General features: G+C 33.3%; 4 protein-coding genes across 6 annotated transcripts; 3 read left to right on the top strand and 1 right to left on the bottom strand.

The window, feature by feature from the left end:
* The first annotated feature begins 2,261 nt into the window (after window positions 1–2,261).
* On the top strand, window positions 2,262–3,653 carry LOC127243515 (uncharacterized). Of its 3 annotated transcripts, none has more exons than XM_051263576.1 (3): window positions 2,262–2,366; window positions 2,929–2,998; window positions 3,068–3,653. In XM_051263576.1, exons 1-3 carry the CDS (start codon window positions 2,344–2,346, stop codon window positions 3,464–3,466), a joined length of 492 nt encoding a protein of 163 aa, XP_051119533.1. In that variant the 5' UTR covers window positions 2,262–2,343; the 3' UTR covers window positions 3,467–3,653. The 3 variants fall into 3 exon arrangements, with proteins under 3 accessions (XP_051119533.1, XP_051119534.1, XP_051119532.1); XM_051263577.1 differs by lacking the exon at window positions 2,262–2,366 and adding an exon at window positions 2,653–2,770; XM_051263575.1 differs by lacking the exon at window positions 2,262–2,366 and having other exon boundaries at window positions 2,872–2,998.
* Window positions 3,197–5,428, bottom strand: LOC127243514 (RING-H2 finger protein ATL3-like). The gene is made up of 2 exons (XM_051263574.1): window positions 3,927–5,428; window positions 3,197–3,345 (listed from the first exon to the last, which is right to left on the bottom strand). Exon 1 carries the CDS (start codon window positions 4,810–4,812, stop codon window positions 3,967–3,969), a length of 846 nt encoding a protein of 281 aa, XP_051119531.1. The 5' UTR covers window positions 4,813–5,428; the 3' UTR covers window positions 3,197–3,345; window positions 3,927–3,966.
* A 3,192-nt stretch (window positions 5,429–8,620) lies between these two features.
* LOC127243530 (uncharacterized) lies at window positions 8,621–11,946 on the top strand. The gene is made up of 7 exons (XM_051263608.1): window positions 8,621–8,856; window positions 9,044–9,478; window positions 9,589–9,641; window positions 10,117–10,154; window positions 10,344–10,662; window positions 10,761–11,062; window positions 11,146–11,946. The coding sequence occupies exons 1-7, from the start codon at window positions 8,844–8,846 to the stop codon at window positions 11,720–11,722; spliced, it is 1,737 nt and encodes a 578-aa protein (XP_051119565.1). The 5' UTR covers window positions 8,621–8,843; the 3' UTR covers window positions 11,723–11,946.
* An 8,684-nt stretch (window positions 11,947–20,630) lies between these two features.
* LOC127243224 (26S proteasome regulatory subunit 7) lies at window positions 20,631–24,211 on the top strand. The gene is made up of 10 exons (XM_051263136.1): window positions 20,631–20,816; window positions 21,411–21,492; window positions 21,730–21,821; window positions 21,950–22,027; window positions 22,214–22,275; window positions 22,726–22,870; window positions 23,025–23,243; window positions 23,329–23,510; window positions 23,611–23,786; window positions 23,886–24,211. Exons 1-10 carry the CDS (start codon window positions 20,730–20,732, stop codon window positions 24,041–24,043), a joined length of 1,281 nt encoding a protein of 426 aa, XP_051119093.1. The 5' UTR covers window positions 20,631–20,729; the 3' UTR covers window positions 24,044–24,211.
* The last annotated feature ends 493 nt before the right edge of the window (window positions 24,212–24,704 follow it).

Raw genomic sequence — 24,704 nt, 5'->3', positions numbered from 1 at the left:
TGTGATTCAGTGAACATAAGTGTTGAAATTTTACAAATCATATTGTAATTTTATTTAGTGTGTGTATTTTAGATATTTGAATTTTGAATTTGAATGGTTATACATATAATATTGATGTGATCTTTTAAATTAAAGTTATTAATTATTTTTATTTGAGGATTTGATTTAAAAGTATTTAAAATGATTTTTTATAAAGTTCATGAGTTTCATTTTACATTGAATTTCAAGGCTATTTGGGTGTGAATTTTCAGATTCATCTTCTTCAATATTTCAAATACTTCATCCGTCTCATAATTAGATATCCATTTGTAAGTTGTATTTATAATGTTAGGTAGATAGTACTGTTTAAAAAAAAAAAAAAGAAATTGATGACAGACTAAAATAAAAAAATAATACACAACACAATTTCACTTATGTGATATTATTCATTTTTTCAAAAAAATATCACATCAAATATAATTTTTTTTCATAAAATATTAAATCAAATACTAATTTATTATTATTATTATTTTTTTTTTCCAAACTTTCAAAATTTAAAAAACCTCTGTCTAAACAATAACTTTTCTTATACAATCAATCAAAGACAAATTCAAACAGAAACCAAAGGACAATAAAATTGTATTCACAAGATGTCCAAAAGAACATTTTATAAACTACAAACACATAATCTATAATCTGATTGCAAGACAAAACAGCAACAATCTGAAGCAGATCCATTCTACATTAATATACACAAACAACAAGAACAATCAACTACATTCTCAGACACTCCAAAAGGCTCTAACAATTACCTGTTCTGCGTCGGATTCGATCCGCTCCGAGGTACTCTTCTCGAGCTCGAATTCAATCTTTCATATGGATTCTTCTCCTTATCGCGCAATCTTTTGAAAGTTTGCGAGGACACCTCTGTTCTTGCGGATTTTCGATCAGATGTCTTTGTCGACAGGGGCCGAGCTGACGTGTCTGAAAGCTGAAGAAGCAGTAGTGCAAGAACCATGGCTGCCAATACTGTGGTGAAGTATCTCATGTTGAATGTTTAGAGCCCTTTTGCCGGTTTGATCAAATGACTTATATACTGACTGATATACATACATACAAGCATATGTATATATATATATATATTTGCACAAACTCACACAGAGACATATGCAAGTGATGAAGTGGAATCCTATGCAGTTGGGATCATGTGATTATTCTTTGACTGAAGTACTTTGAGGACTAAGGCAATTTTTAATTTTTTTATTTAGTTTCGATTGTATTTATTAACAATTGTTTTTGTAAAAAAATATCGAATCAAAAAACTATACGCAATTTGGAAAAACTGTTCTTCCTTGTAGTTTAAAAATTGCATAAGCTTCCTATGTGTTCTGAAAAATATTACACTGAATCTTCAAACTTCTAAACTTAATGATCAATGAAGATCATGGTTTGTTCGAGCACTACAATTTTTGAGGATTCTGTATAATGTTTTTGGAAGTATATAAATCTTGCGCATTTTCTAAACCACGAAAAGAAAGGTACAAACTTTTCAAACTATAGATATAAGCAATTATACCTTTAAAATATGAAGTTAAAAAAGGTTTATTTGTTGTAGTTTGAAACTGATTTGAAATGAAGTATTGATTTAAATTTTAGTTTAAATAGTATTTTAATGTTTCTTATTTAAAATAAAAATAAACACAGCCAATTTTCTATTTATTTTCCATTATACTTCCCAAACTTGTATGTATACAGAGACTAATATTTTTATTACAAGCAAGGACTAAAATATTGGATGTCATGGATCCAATCCATTGCGGTCACGTGATTAGGCACGTGATTGTGCATCTAGTTTATGGTATTCAGATTAAAGAAAGCAACCAGTTGAGTGGAAACACAAGAAGGCAAATTCATATATAGCTAAGGCATGATGTCAAATGATTCTCAGCTAAGCATTAATTTAACTCATAAAAACAGACTGGAAAGTGATCTCTGAAAAGGGGTTTTTAGCTTAGGAATTTTTACTCTCTGTCTCTCTCTCTAAAAGTTAGCAATCAAGATTTGGTAAGAAAAAGACATTGACTTAGCAGCCTCCCATGTTGATGGTGTCTCAAACAATATTCAAATCCCTCAGAGACAAATTAGCTTTCATATTAATTCTGAAAACCCCCAAAGTCCAAAGTAGAGCATTTTATCAAGAAATTTTAAATTCAAAGAAAGAAAAATACTTCAGTTTCTTTTGCATCACATTAAATCTCTATTTAAACATAAAATACAAATATAAACACAAATACAAACCAAACAGATCCTTAGGGTGTCTATCCTGCAACCTCATCATCACCTCAAGAACAGATAGATAGATGTATGCATTTTGAGTTCATTATAAGGTAAGCAAATTAGAAGACCAAATTTCAAATTTCTGAAATATTGAGGTATAGCAGAAACTCCTCAGCACCATCATTTCTTGGCTATGTCTGAATTTTATAATTCTTTTTATTTTTTATTTTTTTCCTAAGTACTGTTCTTTCTGGGATATGATTCCTTTCACTATTAACTTTTAAAGTGACAACCAACAACCATCACCTATGCCCAGACATTAGTTAGCTCTATTTCACCTAACAAGAGAAAAGTTTGCCATATTCTGAAGTGCAGTTTCATGTGCAAGAAAATCAGGTTAGCTGTCAATGTTTAAAATAACACAGCAAAATGACAAAAAGAGAAATCCATCAAGTGATTGACAATCATTTTGCTGAGTGATTTTCTCTCACACTCAAAAAGAGACACTTGCAAGGTAATTAAAGGCTGTTTTTATTGTAGTTGTTGCATATGCATGGTTACTGTCTTTTAGTTGATTCAGATTTACAATCTGACAATTGGGATCAATTGAATTTTTTTAGGGTTCTTGATGCTAGTAATTAATGTTGGTGTATTGAACATATTTCCTTCTAGGATGAACAGCTATAAATCTCAAGAGTATTGCAGTAATGACGAATTCGATTATCAGGCAGAGTTCAATCAGGTATGTAACTTCTATCTTCATTAAATCTTCTCTAGTTCTTGATCTTTAATCTAATGTAAAATGCTGCAGTTCTTGGAAGAAGCCAGAAAGAACACAGGCAAAGGGACATCGAACACAAGACAGGTCGAAAAAGATCAGTTCAATGGGAAGCAAAAGAAATCAAAATCATGGAGATGCTTATTGTTTACCTGGCTGAAGCTTGACACAAAAATTAAATCCCGTGAACAGAAAATGGACTGCACTTCCATGGCTAAGCCGAGGCGTAAAAATGTCTCGGGTCCAGTCCAGGGAAGCAGCTGCAGCATTGCTTGTGGAATAGCCCTGAGAGCAGTTTCGGGTCCTCTTACCTGCATTTTAAGTTCAACAAGGGGAGCAGACGAATATGAGGTACCGTATACAAGTCTTGAGCAGATTAACAACACCAGAAAGCAGATTCATCCCTACGGACCTATTTACTCCGTGACATAGCTAGAAATCACATTTCATTTTCAATCATGGACAATGCTTTCGATATAAGATAGTGTAAATTCTTGCAATGATCTCTGGAATTAACATCTCAATAGCATATTTCACAAAATGCAAATTTAAAAAACAAAAGAGCTGCACAGACTCACAATTGAAAGAATTATGTCGAAAATAGTTCCATTTTCTGAGCTTAGTGATACATAACAATTTCTTTAACTAAGCTATTGATCTAATACTCTTCTGTATGAGAAGAACGAGCATTGTTTCTTCATCAAACAGAGAAGCAAACCTATTTTTATAGAACAAACAGCAGATACCGGCTAAGCCTCTGCTCGATATAGACAGGACTCACAAGATAGTTACAAGCGGCGAATCTTCATCCTCGCCAAGAATTAAAGAACATGGAATGAATAAAAGCAATCAACAAGATCTTCATAATGTCGAATCATTCTCTTGCATTTACCGTGTTGATTTCTTCAATCCAACTCACAAAAATCAAGCAATCAGACTTGCCCTGTACCTCCTTGCTCGATATCTGAATTTCTTGGACTAGAAGGATTAACCCTTCTATTGCCACTCAAAAGTCTCTTTAGTGATCTGAATCTAGTAGGAATCGGCGATTTCTGTTCATCTTCAATGGACTGCATAGGAATATCAATTGCCACCACACCATCTGGCCTATTGCTTGCCGATGCTGCCACAGCTGCTGCTGATGATGACGACGAAGCACTTGATGGTTCTCCACCTTGATGATTCTCCTCCACACAAGGACTAAATGTGCTAACTGTCGTCTCGTCGCCCCAAAACAACACATTGGTTGGAAAACTTGGAGCCTCTGTCGAATTCTCCCCTGCCGGAGCTTGGAGAATATCCTCGAGTGTCACCTCAGCTTCGGCGCCAGAACTCTCATTCGCCACAGGATTCCGGCAAAGAGGACAGGTGGAGTGTGAATGAAACCACATATCAATGCAATCGACATGGAATCCATGGTTGCATTTGGGAAGAAATCTGGCTTTCTCCCCCTCAGAAACCTCAGATAAACACACTGCACATTCCAATCCATCCTTGAATTGGTTGGGATCGAAAACAACCACAGGTATGGCTTTGAGGACAGAGGGATTCAACCCATGGCGCAAGGCAGACATTGCCGCCCTTTCTTGCCGCCCTCCGGTGGTGATTCCGCCGCTCTCTCGGCGGCGGTGCCAGACCCACCTGGCGTAAAGGTGAAGGCAAGCGACAAACACTACAACGAACAATAGGATAATGATGGCTACAACCATTATCTTCCCTGTTAACTCAATCGCATTTCCATCAGTCAACCTACTATTTCCATCTAACGAATCCGCCATTTCTACAGATCACACAATCTATTGCAGCAGAAATGCAATTGAAAGAAACAAAGGGAAAGGATAATTCCTAAAACTCAAAGTGAATTTTCGAAATCCCTAATTCCAGGAAGATAAATACAATCAGACCAAATCCGTGATTTGAAATCAAACGAGGAGACCAGAGACAGGTCAGAGCAAAAGTTTGAATTCCAAATAGCCCACAAATATCAGAATCTTCGGTGAACACAAAACCAAATTGCTACAATTATATACACCAACAAACGCTGCTTGTCAAACAAGAAATTAACAAAATTGACATCAGGTCGCGCCACTGCAATGCGGAAATCAACGGGGGAATAGAAAAAGATGAAGAGTCAGCTAAGAACACTCGTGAGGAGGGTTCGGGGGAAGATGTAGAAGCTCACACGGCGGCGACTGCGACTCCAGTCTTCCACTTGGGGAGGGGAGACCAATTCAAATTTCAAATTGTTCCCTGCATATATAGAGGATTAAAAATTGATGCTAGGGTTTGGGTGCATTGACCAGTGTGGTGGCGTTGATGGTCTATGGTGATTTAGGGGAAGGTAGATGCATCCGCCATGGACTTTTCTTCTGGACGGACTGTGGTTATGCTTTGAAGTGGTTGAAAGTTGACTGTTGCCATGGCCATTGCAAGACCCATGCAGATGCTCGTTAATTAATTAATTATTTTTAATAAAAAAAAATAGAATATTTTTAAATATTATTTTATAATTTAAACAACAAAAAAATTGTAGATTGAGTGACAGGAAGTAATTTTTTTTTTTCTGATAAATTTATTTATAATAATTATCCATTCATAATTTTATTTTATACTTTTTATTTATTTATTTCACTGAATTATTATTAATTTTTTAATAAATTTTTTATAATATTAATGTTTTCTTTTTATTTATTATATTTTTATATGAAAATAATATTATCTTTTAATTAGCTAGAGTGGCATAAAATAAGCTTCTAGAGTGATGTGCCGTTGAAGGCTTTAAGCCGTCTTAGTAATTTTCTTCATAGAACATTCTTAGATAAAACATTACTATATATATATATATTAATTAAATTAATAGAAATATTTATGGCTTGTATTTTCAAATATTTATTTTTATTATTTGTAATTTAAAATTTTAAATATCATATGTATACATTTATATTTAAAAATAATTTATTTAAAATATAGCATATCAAATATGTAATTATACTGTATTTAATTAGTTGTATTTAAATTATATTTTTTTTCAAACACAAAAAAATACAACCAAAATAATCATATTTACATTATATACTTTTTCATTCTACTAAAATCACCATTACTTTAAAATTAATTGAAATATTATTTAATTGTATCCTAGATTATTATTTAGGTACATTTAAATAGTCTTTTCATTCCAATTTAATTACTCAATCCGTCCTCCTTACCATGTCGTTGCTGTTTCTCTTTGTTTCATATCTCATATCACTTTTTTTTTGAAAAATAATTACTCATCTCAATCTTATTTTAAATTTTCTAATTTAATTTTTTTTAATTTTAATTAAATTAATTAATTATTTTAATTTTAAATAATTTATATAATATATTAATTATTTTCACTAATACATTCTTAATTATGTGGGACGGAAGTAGTATTATTTTTGTATATTTCACTTAAAATTGTAAAAATATTTTTTTATTTAAACAGAATTTAATATGTATTTAATTTATTCTAAAAAATTGATATAACATTGATAATATAAAACGAAAATGAGGTAAAATATAAGAATCATTACCAATTTGTTAATAATATTTTAAATAATTTAAAAAATGTTAATTAAACAGGCTTCCGCCAATTCAGGGGTTAGAAGAAATTGCGGGAAAGAAAGTCGGACAAAAGGACAAAAAAATAAATAAAAATTGTGTGCTAAAAAATCAAAATGGAAATAATTGAAAAGAACTACCAGAAATATAGGAAAACTAATAATTATGTAGGGAATAATAATAACACTCTTAATAATGGGCTAATGGCTATTGCTTCCTTACAAAGATTGTTTTTTACAAATATTTTGAAAGTAGTACTTTCTCTGTAATTCAATTGTGTGTTCATTTGATCGGATATAAATTTTAAGAAAAATAAATAAAATAAAATTTTTATTTTTTTTTGCTAAAAAAAAATTGAAAAAATAGTTTTTTTTACTAGAAATGAAAACGGAAATAAATTTAAATGACAATGAAAAAAAAAAATATATATATATATTTAGATGACAGAGGGAGTATTAGATTATGTCGTGGCTGAAATTATTTTTCATCTGCTTGGCAAATCGAATTAGTCGAAAATCGGATGAATTTTTCGACTTTTTTAAAAAAAGATTCAAAATCATTTTATATGCATTGAATTATCGAAGAAACTAATAAATAATTACCGGAATGAAGCAATGATCAATTGGGCTAGACTTAAATTAGTAATAGCACTATTGTATGCAAGAGAGAAAAATATCGATGTAAGAAAATTGGTAGAAACTGATGAAAATTAATTGCAAAACTACGGGAGATGTCTAGGCGAGCAGTGTTTCGGCATGGACCATAAGATGGCTCGTCTCATGTTGTTAGGCTTTGTTCGACACCGTCGAACCTTTCCTTAATACGCGTAAATTCCGCTCAATGCAATCGGATCTCGTTCAGCTAAACTTTACTTGATGCGGCTGGACATTACTCGACGCTTAATGGCGCTGCTATTTTGTTATTTAGAACATTTATAATAATAATTGTATTATTTTATTACTTGTCCATTTAAAAATATAAAAATAAAAGCACAAATAAAAGTTAAAACTTTGTATTTGGATGTATTGTTGCAAATAAGTACTCCCTTCATTCCATATAATACGAGTGTATATTACTGTAAACACGAAAATATATTAGTAAAAATAATTATTATTTAGTAAAAATAATTATAAATTAAGATTAAGATAACTAAATAGTTTAATTAAGATTAAAAAAAATTTAAATTTTAAATTTTAAATTTTAAAATATGATTAAAGTGTATAATTAATTTTCCAAAAAAGGAAAGGACAAATAACGTGGGACAGACGGAAATAGAAAATAGGGACAAATTATGTGAGACGGAGGAAGTAGTTTTTAAAGAAAATTAATTTTATTTTTTAGTAATTGTATTTTCCAGTATTATTAAAAATACTCTTATAACTTACTATATATTACACAAATATCATTACATTTGTATCACACAACATTAATAAATTATTTTAATATTTTCTACTTTATTTATACCACGCTCCAATATAATACTAATATTCATAAAACTCCATGAAAAAAATAAACATATAAATAGATAAGGGACAGATGGAGGATATATATATATATTTTGTTTCGATTCAAAATATTCTGTCTTTTGTAGTAGATTAATATTTTATTAGTTAGTAAAAGTGCACATAAGATTAATATTTTTGTAAAAATTAAAAGTATTTTTAATATTTATATATATTATTTTTTTTACTATAATAAAAAATAAAATAGACAAAAACATTACAAAAAAATGTATATACATTGAATTGAGATATAGAGAGTAATGCAATAAAATTGAAAATACAATATATATATATATATATAAACATGTTCAGAATTATTAATATGTATGTTAAATTTGCTATCTTAATTTATTTTTTATAAATTTATTAGCGTCAACAAAAAAGGAAAAGCTCAACATATATATCTCACATTATTTCGTTATTTAAAAATAATACTACTACACATTATAATTAAAGAAAAAGAAAATTACAAAAAATTATTTAAAAAAAAAAAAAAAAAATCTGGACATTATCCTGCCGTAACTCCTCCGCAGAGAAGCTGTTGTGTGGTTCTCCGTCCCGCCTTGTTTCGTTTCAATCTCTTCTTCCACCAAATTTGAAACCCATTTCAAGGCTGTAGAAGATTCAGGGCGCATGTAATCACAACTAAGTGGAGCTTTCAAACTTTGTGCCTGAACGTTTGCGTTTTCGGACTTGCGATTTGATGCGCTCCCCCCATCCCCATGCCTTTGTCAGGTATTTGCTCGATCTTTGCTGTGGCCCGTCTTCGATTATTTAATTTGATTTATATTGTACGTTTAGCTACTAAGAATTGCTCGTTTATTCTACCATAAAAAATTTCGTGCGTTAGGAATTAGGGTTTAGAAATGGTGTGTTTTGGATTAGGGAAAGTTTATGAAATTTGGTATCCGCTGTCTTGCAGGTTTTGCAATTTCGCAGCCTTGTTCTTGTTTCTCCAACAATTTAGCAGAATTTAGGTACGAAGCCAGTGGGCATAGCCAATTTGTGGTAGGAAATGATAGGGGATTGGGGTCTGCATTTTATTGGAAAACATTGTGTATCACCAAAAAGGTGGGTAAAAAAATTGATTTCGGAAGAGTTGAGGTATGGCGAGGTGGGCTGATGGTAAAGGCAGTTGCTACTTTCGAAATTGCCAAAAAGGAGGGGGTGAAGGGCTATCGGAATTTTTTGAGGATGGATATGGATTCAGGAAGTTCTAATGGTCCAGCATTTGAGATGGAATCTTCAAGTAAAGACTCAAAAGAAGTGAATGAGAGAGAGAAGTTGAGACGGAAGAGGATTTCAAAGGCAAATAAAGGCAATACCCCTTGGAACAAGGGTAGGAAGCATAGTCCAGGTAATCTGTTTCTTTGTGTTTTGTAAAAATCGAAGTGGTCAATTGGTCATACTCATTCGGTGTTGTAGTCGAGCTTTTTATTAATCCGGCAATGTTTAAATTGTTTGCAGAAACATTGCAGCGGATTAAGGAGCGAACCAGGCTTGCAATGCAAGATCCAAAGGTGATGTCATGTAAGAAACAGAGGGTAGTTTAAAGTAAAAGCCAAAGTAATTAGAGAAATTATCGGGATATCTGAGATCGCTAACACTGTTCTTAACAATCTGTTGATTCGTTTTTGATCTATTTTATAGACTGGTATGATATATAGTGCTGTTATGGACCTTAGTGGTTTTAAATGAGAGATTTCTTCTTCTCATTTGAAAAAATGAGGTGTTCGTAAGGCAGCTTATTTTCTTTATACATTCTATCGATCTTAATGCTCTAAAACATTCTGCCTTTCTTGCCCGACAAATTGATGCTATTCTTTGGATTGACAAGTTAAGCCAATTTCATTGATATGTTTAGCAATATATGAAATAATTTTCTGTAGTTTTCAGTATATTCCATTTGGCAATGTCACTTTTAACTTAAAATACTCGCCCTTCATATTTACTTTGCTAAATATACATCGGTACTGATGATTTTTGGCTTCACAGGTCAAGATGAAGCTAATTAACTTGGGGCATGCTCAAAGGTCGGTTTGTATTTTTGGTTTTAGATGAGTCCCATCATTGGGTTCGTTGCTTTTCTACTTGTGAATCGATTTGATTCTTTAACGGATTGGTGTTTAGTAGAGTTTGCTGTATTTATCATCTGTATCTTGTCGCCCTGCAGTTTATGAATCGAAAATTTCAACATGTTGTCTTTCATTTTAACTGTACAGCGAAGAAACAAAGGTGAAAATTGGAATGGGTGTCCGACTGGGGTGGGAAAGACGCCGTGAGAGATTACGCGTGCAGGAGACGTGCCACTACGAGTGGTTGAATCTGGTCGCAGAAGCAGCCCGAAAGGGCTTTCTGGGCGAGGAAGAACTGCAGTGGGATTCATACATGATCATCAGCAAGGAGCTCGAACAAGAATGGCTACAGAGCGTCGAGGAGAGAAAACACATGCCGAAACCAAAGGGGAACAAAAGAGCGCCAAAGTCTGCCGAGCAGAAGAGGAGGATTTCAGAGGCCATAGCTGCCAAATGGGCAGATCCCGTATGATTTGCTACTTTGAATTCATATAAATTTGTTTCTTAATTTTCTTGATAGAATGTTATGTTTACAGACTGAATCTTTTTAAAAAAATAATACAGGATTACCGGGATCGTGTTTGCACAGGCCTGTCTAAGTTTCACGGCACAGACGTGGTTGCAAGAAAGCCGAGAACACCGACTACCCGCAGCAGACCAACTCAAAGAAGTCGTAGAGAAAAGGACAACGCAAGTAACCTTGAGAAGCGCTGCACAATCCAAGTTCAACGACCACGGTTAAAGTCGCCTAGAGGACCATCTTACAAAGATCCATTAGCAAACTCCAAACTCGAGATGATAAAGGATATCCGAGCACAGAGGGCTGCTGCTGTGACCGGAAGAAGCGAAGCCGTATTCAAGGCAAAGTAAGTTTCGATTGTGATTTTGATTTCGATTGAACCAAAATTCTTCTAAAAAGCTGAATTGCCGTAACATCGATTCGTCGTAGGTTGTTGATCTCCGAAGCAGAGAAGGCTGCCGCCGCCCTCGAGACTGCCGCCAAAAGTAATCCTCAAATTCAGGCCTCCCTAGCAGAAAGTCGAAAGCTAATTGCCGAGGCGATTCAGTATATCGAATCAATCGAGAGCGAAGATCCCGTTTCTTTCGACAACCAAACCAATCTTTCAGAGCCGCGGAACGAAGAACAAACGAATCAAATTAACCAAGCTACGAACGGTGTGATCCACTCGAAGCTAAATGGAGTCCACAGCGCCTTTTCGGGAGATATCTTCGTTCCTAACAAGTTCGTCTTACCCGAGCTGCTCAACGGAAATGTTCCCGAGCTGGTCAACGGAAATGTTCCGAACTCTCATCACAGATCCGATCAGCAGGCAAGTCTTCTCTCACTCGAGTTTAATCATAATGTGAATCGTGTCGATCTTGGAAACGAGCATTTAGACGAAGCCTCGATGGGTCGATTGGAGTTTCAACCAGAGAACGGCGACGCACCCACGAAAGATTCCCGGACGATCAAGAAATGGGTCCGAGGGAAGCTCGTCGAAGTCTCGGAAGAAACCAACTTGTAATCCGTTTTGCGTTTGCGTACTACTTTAAATAGCAGTGTTCGAGATTCGATAAATAGCTGTGTTCTTGGTCGCGTAAGTGTTAGAAAAGTATAGAGTGGTGTATTGTAGTTCTTTGTATCAAATTTTTTGGTGCAGAATAGATCGAATGCAGCTCAAATCGGCCTAGTTATTATTGTCGTTACATTAATGTTTTACTGAAAATGTTCTGTAAAATTTTACTAGAATTTTAGGGGTGTACTCATTTTATAAGATTTTATTGAATTTTTAAAATTAAATGTATTTAATTCAGATTATTATAGTCTATTAGAATGAGGCGTTAAAAAATTCATGAATCTGAACTCTTAAGTCACTTTGGCGATGATATATTATTTTATTTTATATTAAATTTGTTAAATTCATAATACATACTATAAGGTACTATTTAAATATTAGTAATTTTTATATCAAAAATTAATTATTATATCAAATCATAGTATAAATTAATTAAAAAAAATTTAAAAATATTTCTATTAGTATCTTATAATACTAATATAAAAATATTTTAAAAAAATTATACAAACACCCAATACGTCTCTTAGAGATGGAAGGATGTTGAAGTATATATATATTAAAAATATTAATATATAAAAATAGTATTATGCTATTTATTTTTATACAAATTATATAAATCAATAAAAAATTATTTTACAATCATAGAAAATCTATATAAATTTATAAATAGTCTAAAATCTATAAAATCCAATTAAATTAATATATAAAATCCATCAAAATTATTGTGTGAATTTTCTAAACCTATATACGAATCCATGTATTTTTTAAAAATCAAGTAAAATTTCAAATAAATACACTTCGTAATATCGGATTGAAAATCGTACTGTTGGATAAAAAAACAACAAAATTATGTATACTCTTTAAAGAAAAAAATAAATATTTTTCATGATATATTTTTAAAAAGATTATTATCGGAAAATATCAAAATTTCTAAATACATATATATATACAAACAGCGGACTTCTTCAAAATTTACAGTAAACACATTTTCTACGCAATTATCCATCATAAATTTCGGAGCAAAATTTATGATAAATTTAATTTAATTTATTTCTCAAACAATATACATATATATATATATATATATTAATTTCTATCGCTCAGAGAATAGCTTAACAATGGCGTCAAATCCTTCTTCTCAAACCGTTCTCATCTCCGGCCTCCCCAACGAAGTTACAGAGCTTATATTCCAGAAGCTATGGACAATCGATCGAGCTCGATCAAGACTCGTATCAAAGGCATGGAACGCCGCCCTAATCGATAAAAACCTCCCTCCGGCAACCTCCGAGCCTCCATGGCGGATTCTGAACGAAATTCCTGCAGATCCAGACGAAATTAGTTTCGAAAGGTTCCATGGAAAAATCCACACTTTCCAATATCCGGTCGCCGGAGAATGGTACTGCTGCGGCTCTTCCAAGAGTTGGCTCTTCCTTATCGGCGGCAGCGATGTCAGAAATGGAGATTTGCAGGCGATGCTATGGAATCCGCTCATCGGAAAAGTTCGGAATCTGCCTCATCTATCGACGATTCAACATTTCCGGCAGTTTCCGGCGAAGCACTATTTGTATTCCGATCATGAGTTTGCCAGAGGAGATATCCTGAAATTGCACGTCTTCTCCACCGATTCGATCGACCTCGCCGTCGCCGTCGTTTATAAAGCTTCGAAGACCGCTCAATTGGTGGTTTGTCGGCCGGAGGATTCGCAGTGGACGGCGGTGGAGATGAACACCGGGGAAGCTCTAATGGCGGATATCGTATTTCATGGAGGGAAGCTTATTGTCTACTGCAAAATGCTGAACCCTACCGGCGGCGACAGAGTTATCAGAACCGGCGGCCGCACCGTCGCCCTGGGTAGCGGCGCCGCCGCCGCCGCCGTGGAGGTGGAGCAGGTGACAATGGCGTACGGAGAAAGATCAGGTAAAAAAGGAAAGTTCGAACGGTTAGATGAGTTTGTATACTGCGATCATTTAGTGGCGGCGGCCAGCGGCGAGTTGCTGGTGGTGACCGCCACTTTCGACGGCGGTGAGTGGCCCGCGGTTCGCTTTTGAGGGTTTTGAGGTGCGCAGGATTAACCTCGACGGCGGCGGCGGCGGATGGGCGGCGGTGCGGCGGCGGGCGATATTTGTGGGAGGAGCGAGTGAGGCGGCGGAGGTGAGAATGAGGGGTGCGTATGATGAGAAATTAGGGTTTTGGGGAGGGGAGGAGATGGTGTGGTTTATATATGGAAACGGGAGTGTGATAATGATGGGTGAGAAATGGTGGATTAGCAGTGTGGGAGGATTCAAGCTGGGGAAGAAGGATAAGCAGTTCATGCCGACAAGGTGTATTCAGAAAATGAAGCTTTCAATTGATTATGTTGGATGGTTTACGCCAAAACTCCATTGTTAGGGTTTTAGGGTTAGGGTTGCTGCTGGTAAAATCGGCTTTCATTGGGGATGATGATGCTACGTGGCGATTTTCTATTGGTTTTATAAAAAATTATGTAATTCTCTTTATTTTTTGATTGGACCTTACTTTCTTACGTCAAGATGTTTGATTGGATATAAATATTTATTAATATGATATAAAAAATTGTATATTTAATTTGATATTTTTGAAAAAAAATAAAATAATAATTGAATAATAAAATCAAGAATAAAATTTTATAAGTAAACACATCCATTATTTATACACTCTCATTAAATTTATTCTTATTTTTTAAATTTAGATTATTATTAATTTTGCCAGAGTGAAACAAATCAACTGTTAACTATTATACAAAATCATTTTTAACGTTAGGTGAAACTAACTAATTATTTCTTCTATTATTTATTTATTTTTTATTTTTTTCAATTCCTCGTATAAATTTATTCTAAGTTTGTTTGTTTGTTTTTTTGTTTTCTTAGGACCGGAGAAAGTATATGTAACTTACTAGTTTCATGTTTTACAAGTTTTAAAATAATAAAAAATAAATACTATATATTTTTTAAAGAAATGATCTATATATAATATCAGAAGTTATAAATAAATATATGTAAGTAGCCTTTTTCAAAATTTAATAGTAACTATATAAGTATACTTTTTACGTCTAAATATATATATATATATGGAAATAGACTTTTTCAAAATTTAATCGTAACTATACATATATATATAATGTTATTTTAAACAGTAAATACGGGATCAAAATTTTACGGTAAATTAGATTCATTTTATTTTCCAAAACTAAATATATAAAAATTTCTATCGCTGGAGAATACCTTCAATGGCGTCAAGTTCTTCTTCTTCATCTTCTCAATCTGTTCTTATTTCTGGACTTCCCAACGAAGTTGCAGAGCTAATATTCGAGAAGCTATGGACAATCGATCGAGTTAAATCAAGACTCGTATCAAAAGCATGGAACGCCGCTCTAATCAATAAGACTCTCCGTCCGGCAGCTTCCGAACCTCCATGGCGAATCCTTCGAGAAAATTTTACAGGCTTAGTAAGATTCGAAACCTCCACCGGAGAATTATACAGTTTCAAATATCCGGTCGCCGGCGTGAGGTCCTGCTTATGTTCTTCCAAGGGCTGGCTCCTTCTCGCCGGCGGCCATGGTGGACAAAAAAATTTGCGTATGAAGCTATGGAATCCGCTCTCCGGCAAGGTTCGGAATCTACCTTCTATACCGTCGATTAAAATTTTCCGGTGGTTCGGAGAACATTATTCGAACGTCAATTTTGCCAGAAAATTGATCTCGAAATTCCACGTCTTCTCCACGGATTCCATCGACCTCGCCGTCGCCGTCGTTCTCAGAGATCCGGTGGCCGGAAAATTGGTGGTTTGCCGGCCGGGCGAGTCGCGGTGGACAGTGGTGGAAATGAATTCCGGCGGAGCGTGTATGGCGGATATCCTCTTCCATAGAGGCAGGCTTTTCGTCTACTGCAATTTGCTGAACCCCGCCGGAGAAGAAAAGGGCGGCAGAGTTATCAGAAACGGCCGCCGCGCCGTCGGCCTGGTTAGCGGCGGCGGCGTGGAGGTGGAGCAGGTGACGATGGTGTACGGATCGAAAGCAATTAAAGATCGGAAAATCGAACGGTTCGATCAATTTGTTTACGCCGATCACTTGGTGGCGGCGGCGGCCGGCGGCGAGTTACTGGTGGTGAGTGTAATGGCGGGTCCGTACGGGGAGGTCGGGTCACGTGATCGGTGCTTGTTTGGGGGGTTTGAGGTTCGCCGGATTAATAACGTCGGCGGCGGGTGGTTACCTGCGGCGGCGGAGAAGGTGGGGAGTGTGGGGCGGCAGGCGATATTTGTGGGCGGCGCGAGTGAGGCGGTGGCGGTGAGAGTGGTGGGTGATTATGAAGAGGAGAAATTAGGGGTTAAGTGTAAGTCCGGCGGCGGCGCCGGCGAAGATACGATTTACTTTATATTTGAAGGTCCGGTGAATGATTTGGGGAAGCAGTCGTGGGTTTACTGTGTGGGAGGGTTCAAGGTGAGGGAGAAGGAGTTTATAGCGAATAGGTGTTTTTGGGATATGGGTTTTCCCAGCAGCAACGTTGGATGGTTTACGCCCAAACTCCATTGATGTCGTGTTAAGGTAACAAGCCATACAAAAACTGTCCAAGATTTGAACAACGATCATATGATCAAGAGCAGATCATTTCTGAGACGAAGGAGGGAACAAAATATTAAAATTGTAACAGCGTAAGGGAAGATAGGGAATAATTTTTTGAGAGGGGAGGAAATGGAAAGGAAAATAGAATAATTTTACCTTTATAATATAAATAAAAAAATAAAAGTATTTAATAAAATTTTATTAATTTATTCATAAAATATGACATAAAATTTCTTTGTCTAATATAATAAAGCAATAACTTCATTATAAAGTATCGGAAGATGACGATCACGATGGTAATCTATAGCATCTCTTACGAGCAGAAAGAAAATTGATAGAAAATATATATGTGATAGATATATTTTTTCTTTTCTTTTTTTTTTTTTTATTAAAAACAACACTTCATAATAATATAATTAAATAAAAAAATTCTATAATACAACATGGAATATGGAAAAAATACTTAAAAAAAAATACAAATCAATATATGTGAAAACTAAAATGATAAAAAATATTCATTTCACCAAAACCTATGAAATGATTTAAAGAACCAAATTAATTCAAAAATTGAACTTATCTATCTATTTGATAAAAAAATAATAATAAAAAATAGAAGGAAGGAGATAATAGCATACTTACCGTAGGCGGATTGAGAGATTGAATGATAATTTACTTAATCATACATCATATATTTATTAACATCACCAATATAGATAAACCATAATTTAACAACATAACATAAAATCATATATAAATTAAGTATATAATAAATGTTAAGTCTTCCTATAAAATTCAAATCTACTTATATAAATTAAATTGATTTTTAAAGTAAATCAAATCATTTAAACATAATTAATCAAAATATTTACTTAATTATAAAATAAATTCGATTATAAAATTATTTTAAAATACATTTGAATTAAATTAGTGTGATTTGTTTTAAATAACCTAAGTATTTATTAAAATCAAAATAAAGAAAAATAATAATTTTATATACAAGTATAACAATAAATATGGTATAATTTATATAATGTTATAAAAAATTAATAAAATGTTAAAAATGGTATAATAGACAAAAATTGTTTAATAAAATTCCTCCTCTCCAAATTCTCCCAAATTGGAAGGGAATAAAAATCTAAACAAATTAAAGAATTCTATCTATTTCCCTCCCCTTCTATCCTAAACCCTCGAACCGAACAAACCCTAAAGGGTGTGTTTTTTTAGTCACAAAATCTTAATTTTTACTATTTTAACTCTATATTTTTCGAAAAAAAATAATATTTTTTTTCTAATAAAATATATTATCAAATATTATTTTAATATCAAATTCATATCAATGTTTTTCAAACTCATGCAAAGACACACCCAAAGCCAAAAAAAAAAAAAAAAAAAAATAAAAATTGTTTACAAGTAGAGTTTTGATTGGATTTGAAAATGTGGATATAATAATAAAGAATATTGAGGAGTGGTGAGTCACCCCACCCCACCACCCCATGTGTCCATTTTTATACTTAACCTTTTTTATATTTTATTTTTATTTCATATTTATTTAATTTAAAAATAATTCCCTCTTTCATTGTCAAACTTTATCATCACCCCCATCATCACTTCTCTTTGTATGTTATACATTCAAAGTGGAAGTGTGATTCCATTATTATTTCTTTATCTATTATTATATGTTTCTTTAATTTGTTTTATTATGTGGTGTGGTAGTAAATATATTGATTACATGTTGCAATCATTTTTTAAAATTATAATTACAATTTAATCCAAAGTAAAATAGTTGCAGGTAGTAAATATATTTGTAGTTTTTAGATGTGAAGTTTATTTTTAGTCTTTTCTTTTTTGTTTTTTTTCTTCAAGTCTCATTCTTTTTTTTTTTTTTAAATGGACAGTTTTGATCTTAAATTCATTATTGTTTTCTCTTTCTCTCTTTTTTTTCAATTTTTTTTTTTTTCAAATATAGTAAAATAAATTAACTATTAATTAACTTAGTGGATATAGAGGTTGAAGTTGGTGAAATATATTTGAAAAAATAAAAAAATGGCTAATGTATTCTATGTATCATATTAATCTTCTAGTAATAATAATAATAATTGGAGAAAAGTACATGAATCATGGACTAAAATTGTTGATCTAAACATAGAACACAAATGAAAAAAAAAAGTTAAAAAGTAAAGGGATTGAAATTGAAATTTAACAAAGTGTAAGGACTAAATATATAATTCTAAGAGTTCGGGGAAAAGAAAAGTGCTTACGTAAATTAATCTTTTGTTAAGAGCTTAAAGTGACCCCATATTTCTTTAAAATTTTGCAATTCTGTTTTTGAGATTTTTTTTTTTTTTTTTTTTTTTTTTTTTTTTTTTTTTTTTACAGTTTTTTACGTAATAGTAGAGATACAATTTGAAAGTTTTTTTTAAGTGGATTAATTTTTCACGAAATAGTTTTTATAGTGAAATAAGATTTGAAACTTCGTATCTTTATATTAGTGAAGTAAGAGATGAAGTTCTGCCTGAAGAAGAGATGAAGTTCTGCCTGAAAAAAATATTCTTTTCTGGTGGCAATCTTTTCTAATACAAGGAGATAAAGTTTCAGATCTTACTTCACTATAAAAATTACTCCGTGAAAAATTAATCAACTTAAAAATAAACTTCTAAACTGTATCTTCACTATTATGCAAAAAACTGTAAAAGATAAAAAAAAAATCTCAGAGAATTGCAAAATTTTAAAGAAATGTGAAATCTACCTTGAGTTCTTTTATATATATATATATATGATTAGGGTTAGGGTTAGGGTTCATGACCTGTTGCTGCTTCTTCTTCTTCACTGACGGTGTTTTGTTTTCTTTTTCTTTTAATTATTATTGCTCATCCTCCTTTCAATAGTAATCTTTTCATTTGAGAAAGTATATTAAGAAAAATTAGTATTTTACAAATATTTAATGTTTTAAATAATATAATACTTCCTCCTTCATGTTGAAAGGGTGACGTTTGCTTTTTGTACGTAGATTTTTTAATATTAGTATTATATTGGATTGTAGTAAAAAAAATAAAAATACCCCTATTAGTGTGGAATATAAAAGTAATGACATTTGCGTAATATATTGTAAGTTGAAAAGGTATTTATTATGTTAAGCAGTTAGTACAATTACTAAATTAGAAAGTGGTAACCTTATTTTGGGACGAACAAAAATGAAAAATGGTAACCTTTCAATGGGACGAGGGAGTATTTATTTTACTTTTAAAAATAATGTGAAAAAATAAAAAATAAAAGTATTTTGGTATTTAGTTAAAAAAATATTTTTTTCTAAAAATGAAATTTTTTAATTTGAATAGACTAAAATGAAAAATGAAAAGTTTAGTAGATGGAGGAAATATTATTTTATTGTTGTTTTGTACTCATCACTATTTTTTTTAGGAAATTTATTTATCTTAAATTCTTAATAAGTATAAATCAATTCTAATTAAATTTCTAATTTTTTATAAGTAGTCCATCAAAATATCTTTATTTATATGTCTATCTATTTTCCATATATAAATATTTTATTTATATTTAAAATTTTTCATTTTCAAGAATACTATGATTTCCAAATAATAAAATTATTGGATAAGAACTCATTACCTTTGTAAGCAAGAACTTCAAATTATATATTTTTTCTTTTATATATATATAAAAATAGAAATATTTTTATACATTTTGCAAAAATTCCCCCAAACTCAAGATATCGAAAACAATGTTAATAAAAGTTTTAGAAATTAACTGACATTTTGCCACCCAAAAATCGAATGTTGGTTCCATCATTGTTTGGAAGTCGAGCCCGAGCCCGAGCCCGAGCCCGAGCCCGAGCCCGAGCCCGAGCCCGAGCCCGAGCCCGAGCCCGAGCCCGAGCCCGAGCCCGAGCCCAGGAAGATCCAATTCAGCACCAAACTATATTTTTTTTTTGCTATTTTTAGGGTGTATTTTGTTTATATAATCAGCTTTCATTGGTTGAGAAAAAGTAACACATTTAATATATTTCTTTTTACAAAATATCAAATCAAATATTATTTTATTATTATTATTATTTTTTTTTTCAAAATTTTTAAAATTTTTTCAAAAATCTGTCTAAATGGAGCCTTGATATTAATAATAAATCTAATTTATTGAATATTTTGGGCTTTTGTAGCTCAAGAATATAATATTAATTTGATTTCTGGATCACATTCTATTGGGCCGAGAATGTAATGGCCCATTAATAAATTGCGCTTAGTTTATTTCTCTTTTATAATCGGTAAACTTCTCTCATCTCTCCATAGTCTACTTTTTGTGCAAGAAAGCTTTCCTCAAGTGAAATTTTCGAATATCGTCTCGAAGATCTGATCAAATCCAAGTAATTCGAAAATGGTGCCTGAGCCTGAGGATGAGATCAAGGACGAGAAGAACCCTAAGCCCCTCGACGAAGATGATATTGCTCTCCTCAAGACCTATGTAAGTTTTTTCCTATTTTAATGGCTGTATCGGAACCCTAATTTGCAGCTATAGTTTTATGCGCGATTTTTGAGTTTGTAGGTTGTCATTTCTGGGTTGAGAATTGGGGATTAAAACGACTTTTAGGATTGTCGAGTGATAATTTGGATCTGTGTATTTTGTGGATACGGAAGAATGAGCTCTAGCTCAGATTGTTGCAAGTTGGGTGTGTGTGTGGTCTATTCTAATGGTGTGAGGTTTCTGGTTTTTATTTACAACCTGTTGCTTAAGTTGCTTTACGAAGACGTCGAGATTAAGTGAGTTTGAGGGTCCAAGTTAGGTTCGTTCTAGTATGGATCCAATTTAGGAAAATTAAGCTTCATTTGATTAGTAGCATCCACATCCTGAGATTTTAATCCATGGCAGACTATTTATTAGTTGAAATTGCCTTTTCTTAGCTTAACTTGAAACACTTTGTTTATATTGAGGGAAAAAAAAGTCTTTTGAGACACTAAAGTGGTCACCAAGAACAAAATTTATTCCATGTTGAAGTCTCTATCTCTAATGGAGTGTGTGCGTTCTTTTATTGATAGTTTCATCTAATGTTATATGCAGGGATTGGGGCCTTATTCCACAACTATAAAGAAGGCTGAGAAGGAAATCAAGGAGATGGCCAAGAAGATTAACGACTTGTGTGGTTTGTATCTTTTCCCAATTCTCTGCGTAACCTGTTTTGGCTAGTTTCTTGAACGTGTGTGTATTTTTGCTAAGCAAGGACATACTTTGCAATAATTATTTATTCACCATATGAGATGTGAATTCTGGATGGTTGATGACTGTTTTGTGGTTATTTTCTATTGGCTATCGAAGTGCAATGGTCATTTGTTGTGTTTGGGATTTGTAATGTTGATTAGATACAATTCTTGATGTATAGGTATCAAGGAATCTGACACTGGTCTAGCTGCACCCAGTCAATGGGATCTTGTATCTGATAAGCAAATGATGCAGGAAGAACAACCTTTGCAGGTATGCGTAGTTCTTGTGCTTTATTGTTCTCTCTTTCTGGTTACTTTTATAATCAAGGAAGGCCTATAGTTATAACTAATCTATCGTATTAACCTATTTTATGGATTTAACCGCATTTTTGTTACTAGGTTGCAAGATGTACGAAGATCATTGATCCGAACACAGAAGATGCAAAATATGTCATCAATGTCAAGCAAATCGCTAAGGCAAGTAAGACCTATCCTGATGGCTTTCCTCTATAAAAGGGCTGGGTTGTGTATTGAATAATTTCCCTATTTTTACCATTGGATAGACAGGTTGCTGGATGATTTTTCTGGATCCTTTCTTTCTTTCCTCTCTCATAACAATTTTTTGTTACAATTTGTTTAGTCAATTGCCATTTCTTTTTGCAGTTTGTTGTTGGATTAGGTGATAAGGTCTCACCCACCGATATTGAAGAAGGCATGAGAGTTGGGTAAGATCATTCTATTTTGGTATTTCCTTCAGATCCCACAGCAGTGTAATAATTGAAGTGAAGAGTATGATTTTTAGGTCATTCAACACATTGGTAAAATTCTGTGGTCTTCTGAGAAATCTTTGCTCAACTCCTTCATATGGGGATGGATGCATTAATCCATCATGTGCAATTGATCCAATTAGAAACATACACGACAATTTTCATTGTTGAGTGGTTTTTCTCTGTATTTTTAGCAGAGACTAAAGTGATCTTGCCACTCTATGATTCTACAAGTAGACAATGCAAAAATAAAATCATAATCTACACTTTACGTTGCATATTCTGGTGATATTAATATTATGTGTTTACTTTTTTAATGCTAGTATTTTAAAACTTGAGTTCATTTTTAACTGCTGCTGTCCTTAGCTATTATGATAATTTTTTTTCCAATTAAATTTTCTATTGCAGTGTTGACAGAAATAAGTACCAAATCCAAATTCCTTTGCCTCCCAAAATTGATCCAAGTGTTACAATGATGACCGTTGAGGAAAAACCAGATGTAACCTATAATGATGTTGGTGGTTGTAAGGAGCAAATTGAAAAGATGAGAGAGGTACGATAATAGATATAGTTTCGCCTGCTTTTAATGTACATACCAGTTGCCATAACCTATTTTTTGGATAAACAAAAGTTGATTTCTTGCTGACCTTTTACCTCCTTCATCAGATGCTTATATGGTATGTATGTTTTTATAATTTTTTGGCAAGGTTGTCGAGCTGCCCATGCTTCATCCCGAAAAATTTGTGAAACTGGGAATTGATCCACCAAAGGGTGTCCTATGCTATGGTCCTCCCGGTACAGGTAAAACTCTACTAGCCAGGGCTGTGGCTAATAGAACTGATGCATGTTTTATTCGTGTTATTGGAAGTGAGCTTGTCCAAAAGTATGTTGGCGAGGGAGCTCGGATGGTTCGGGAGTTATTCCAGGTTCATTACCCTCCAATTCTATCAACACATTCTACTCTCGTGGTCGAACATGACTTAGCTAATACATTTCATTATTCACTGGCAGATGGCACGCTCTAAAAAGGCTTGCATTGTGTTTTTCGACGAGGTTGACGCTATTGGTGGTGCAAGATTTGATGATGGGGTTGGTGGAGACAACGAGGTTCAGCGGACAATGCTCGAAATTGTCAATCAGCTAGATGGGTTTGACGCTCGTGGAAATATTAAAGTCCTGATGGCAACCAACAGGTTATGTTTGACCTTTCGATTACCATAATTTATGGGGTTGGCAAATATTGATGTTCTACATACTAATTTATGTTTTCTGTTTATTATTTATTTATTATAGACCCGATACTCTCGATCCAGCACTGCTTCGTCCCGGACGTCTGGATCGCAAAGTGGAGTTTGGATTGCCTGATCTAGAAAGCCGAACACAGATTTTCAAGATTCATACACGAACAATGAACTGTGAGAGGGATATTCGATTCGAACTTCTCGCTCGTCTATGCCCAAACTCTACCGGTAAATTTTCATAAGAGTTTCTTTTCTTAGCTGCTGATGACATTAGCCCCTGCATCAAGGTTGGTTTATTCGATATTCTGTGGTATGCATTTTTTTCAGGGGCGGATATTAGAAGTGTGTGCACTGAGGCCGGGATGTATGCGATCCGAGCAAGAAGGAAAACAGTGACGGAGAAAGATTTCTTGGACGCCGTCAATAAGGTGATCAAAGGTTATCAAAAATTCAGTGCAACGCCTAAGTACATGGTTTACAATTGACAAGGCCTTCTCGGTAATCGAATTACCGTTTGGTGCAATACTGCCAGTCTTGTTATTCATATGGGATTTCAGTTTTTTCTTTTTTTAAAACTCTCTAAATACACTTATCATGTTGCTTGGATGCTAATGTAAAACTTTATTCAGTTGCTGCACATTTACTTGCTTTAATCCTTATGGTTAAAAATGTGTGCATGGAAATTTTTTAAGAATATTCGTGTAAATGGTATTCTTAGATCATTTGGAGGTGAACAATCAACTGCCTACGAAAGTTAGTCATAGGGTTTATTTGGGCTGGCGGCCGCAGCACCCAGTTTGCATGGGTGCTGATTTTTTCTGATTTGAAAATCAGGTCCAACGGGAAGTCACACTCATAAGCAGATGATTTGAAGAGTCGGGGTTTTTACGGTCATAAATTCATCCCTTACACCATTAGAGGTAGGCCATCTTCTACCGGACTTCTTTGTACATTTTTTAATTAATTGTTTAATTACTATTTTTGTATATAATTAATTTTTTTATCAATTATTTAATAATTTTGTATAATATATTTACTTTACCTTTTATCTGTCATATTTTAATATTAAAATATATATTTTTATTTTTATTTTTTTTCTTTATTCTTTATACCCAACTAAATATATTCCCTGAAAAGTAATAAATA

This window comes from Andrographis paniculata, unplaced genomic scaffold (genome assembly GCF_009805555.1).
Source record: "Andrographis paniculata isolate CXL003 unplaced genomic scaffold, ASM980555v1 Contig95END, whole genome shotgun sequence".
Lineage (NCBI taxonomy): Eukaryota > Viridiplantae > Streptophyta > Magnoliopsida > Lamiales > Acanthaceae > Andrographis > Andrographis paniculata.
The sequence above is the reverse complement of the archived record's forward strand: the minus strand, read 5'-3'. Positions and strand labels throughout refer to the sequence as shown.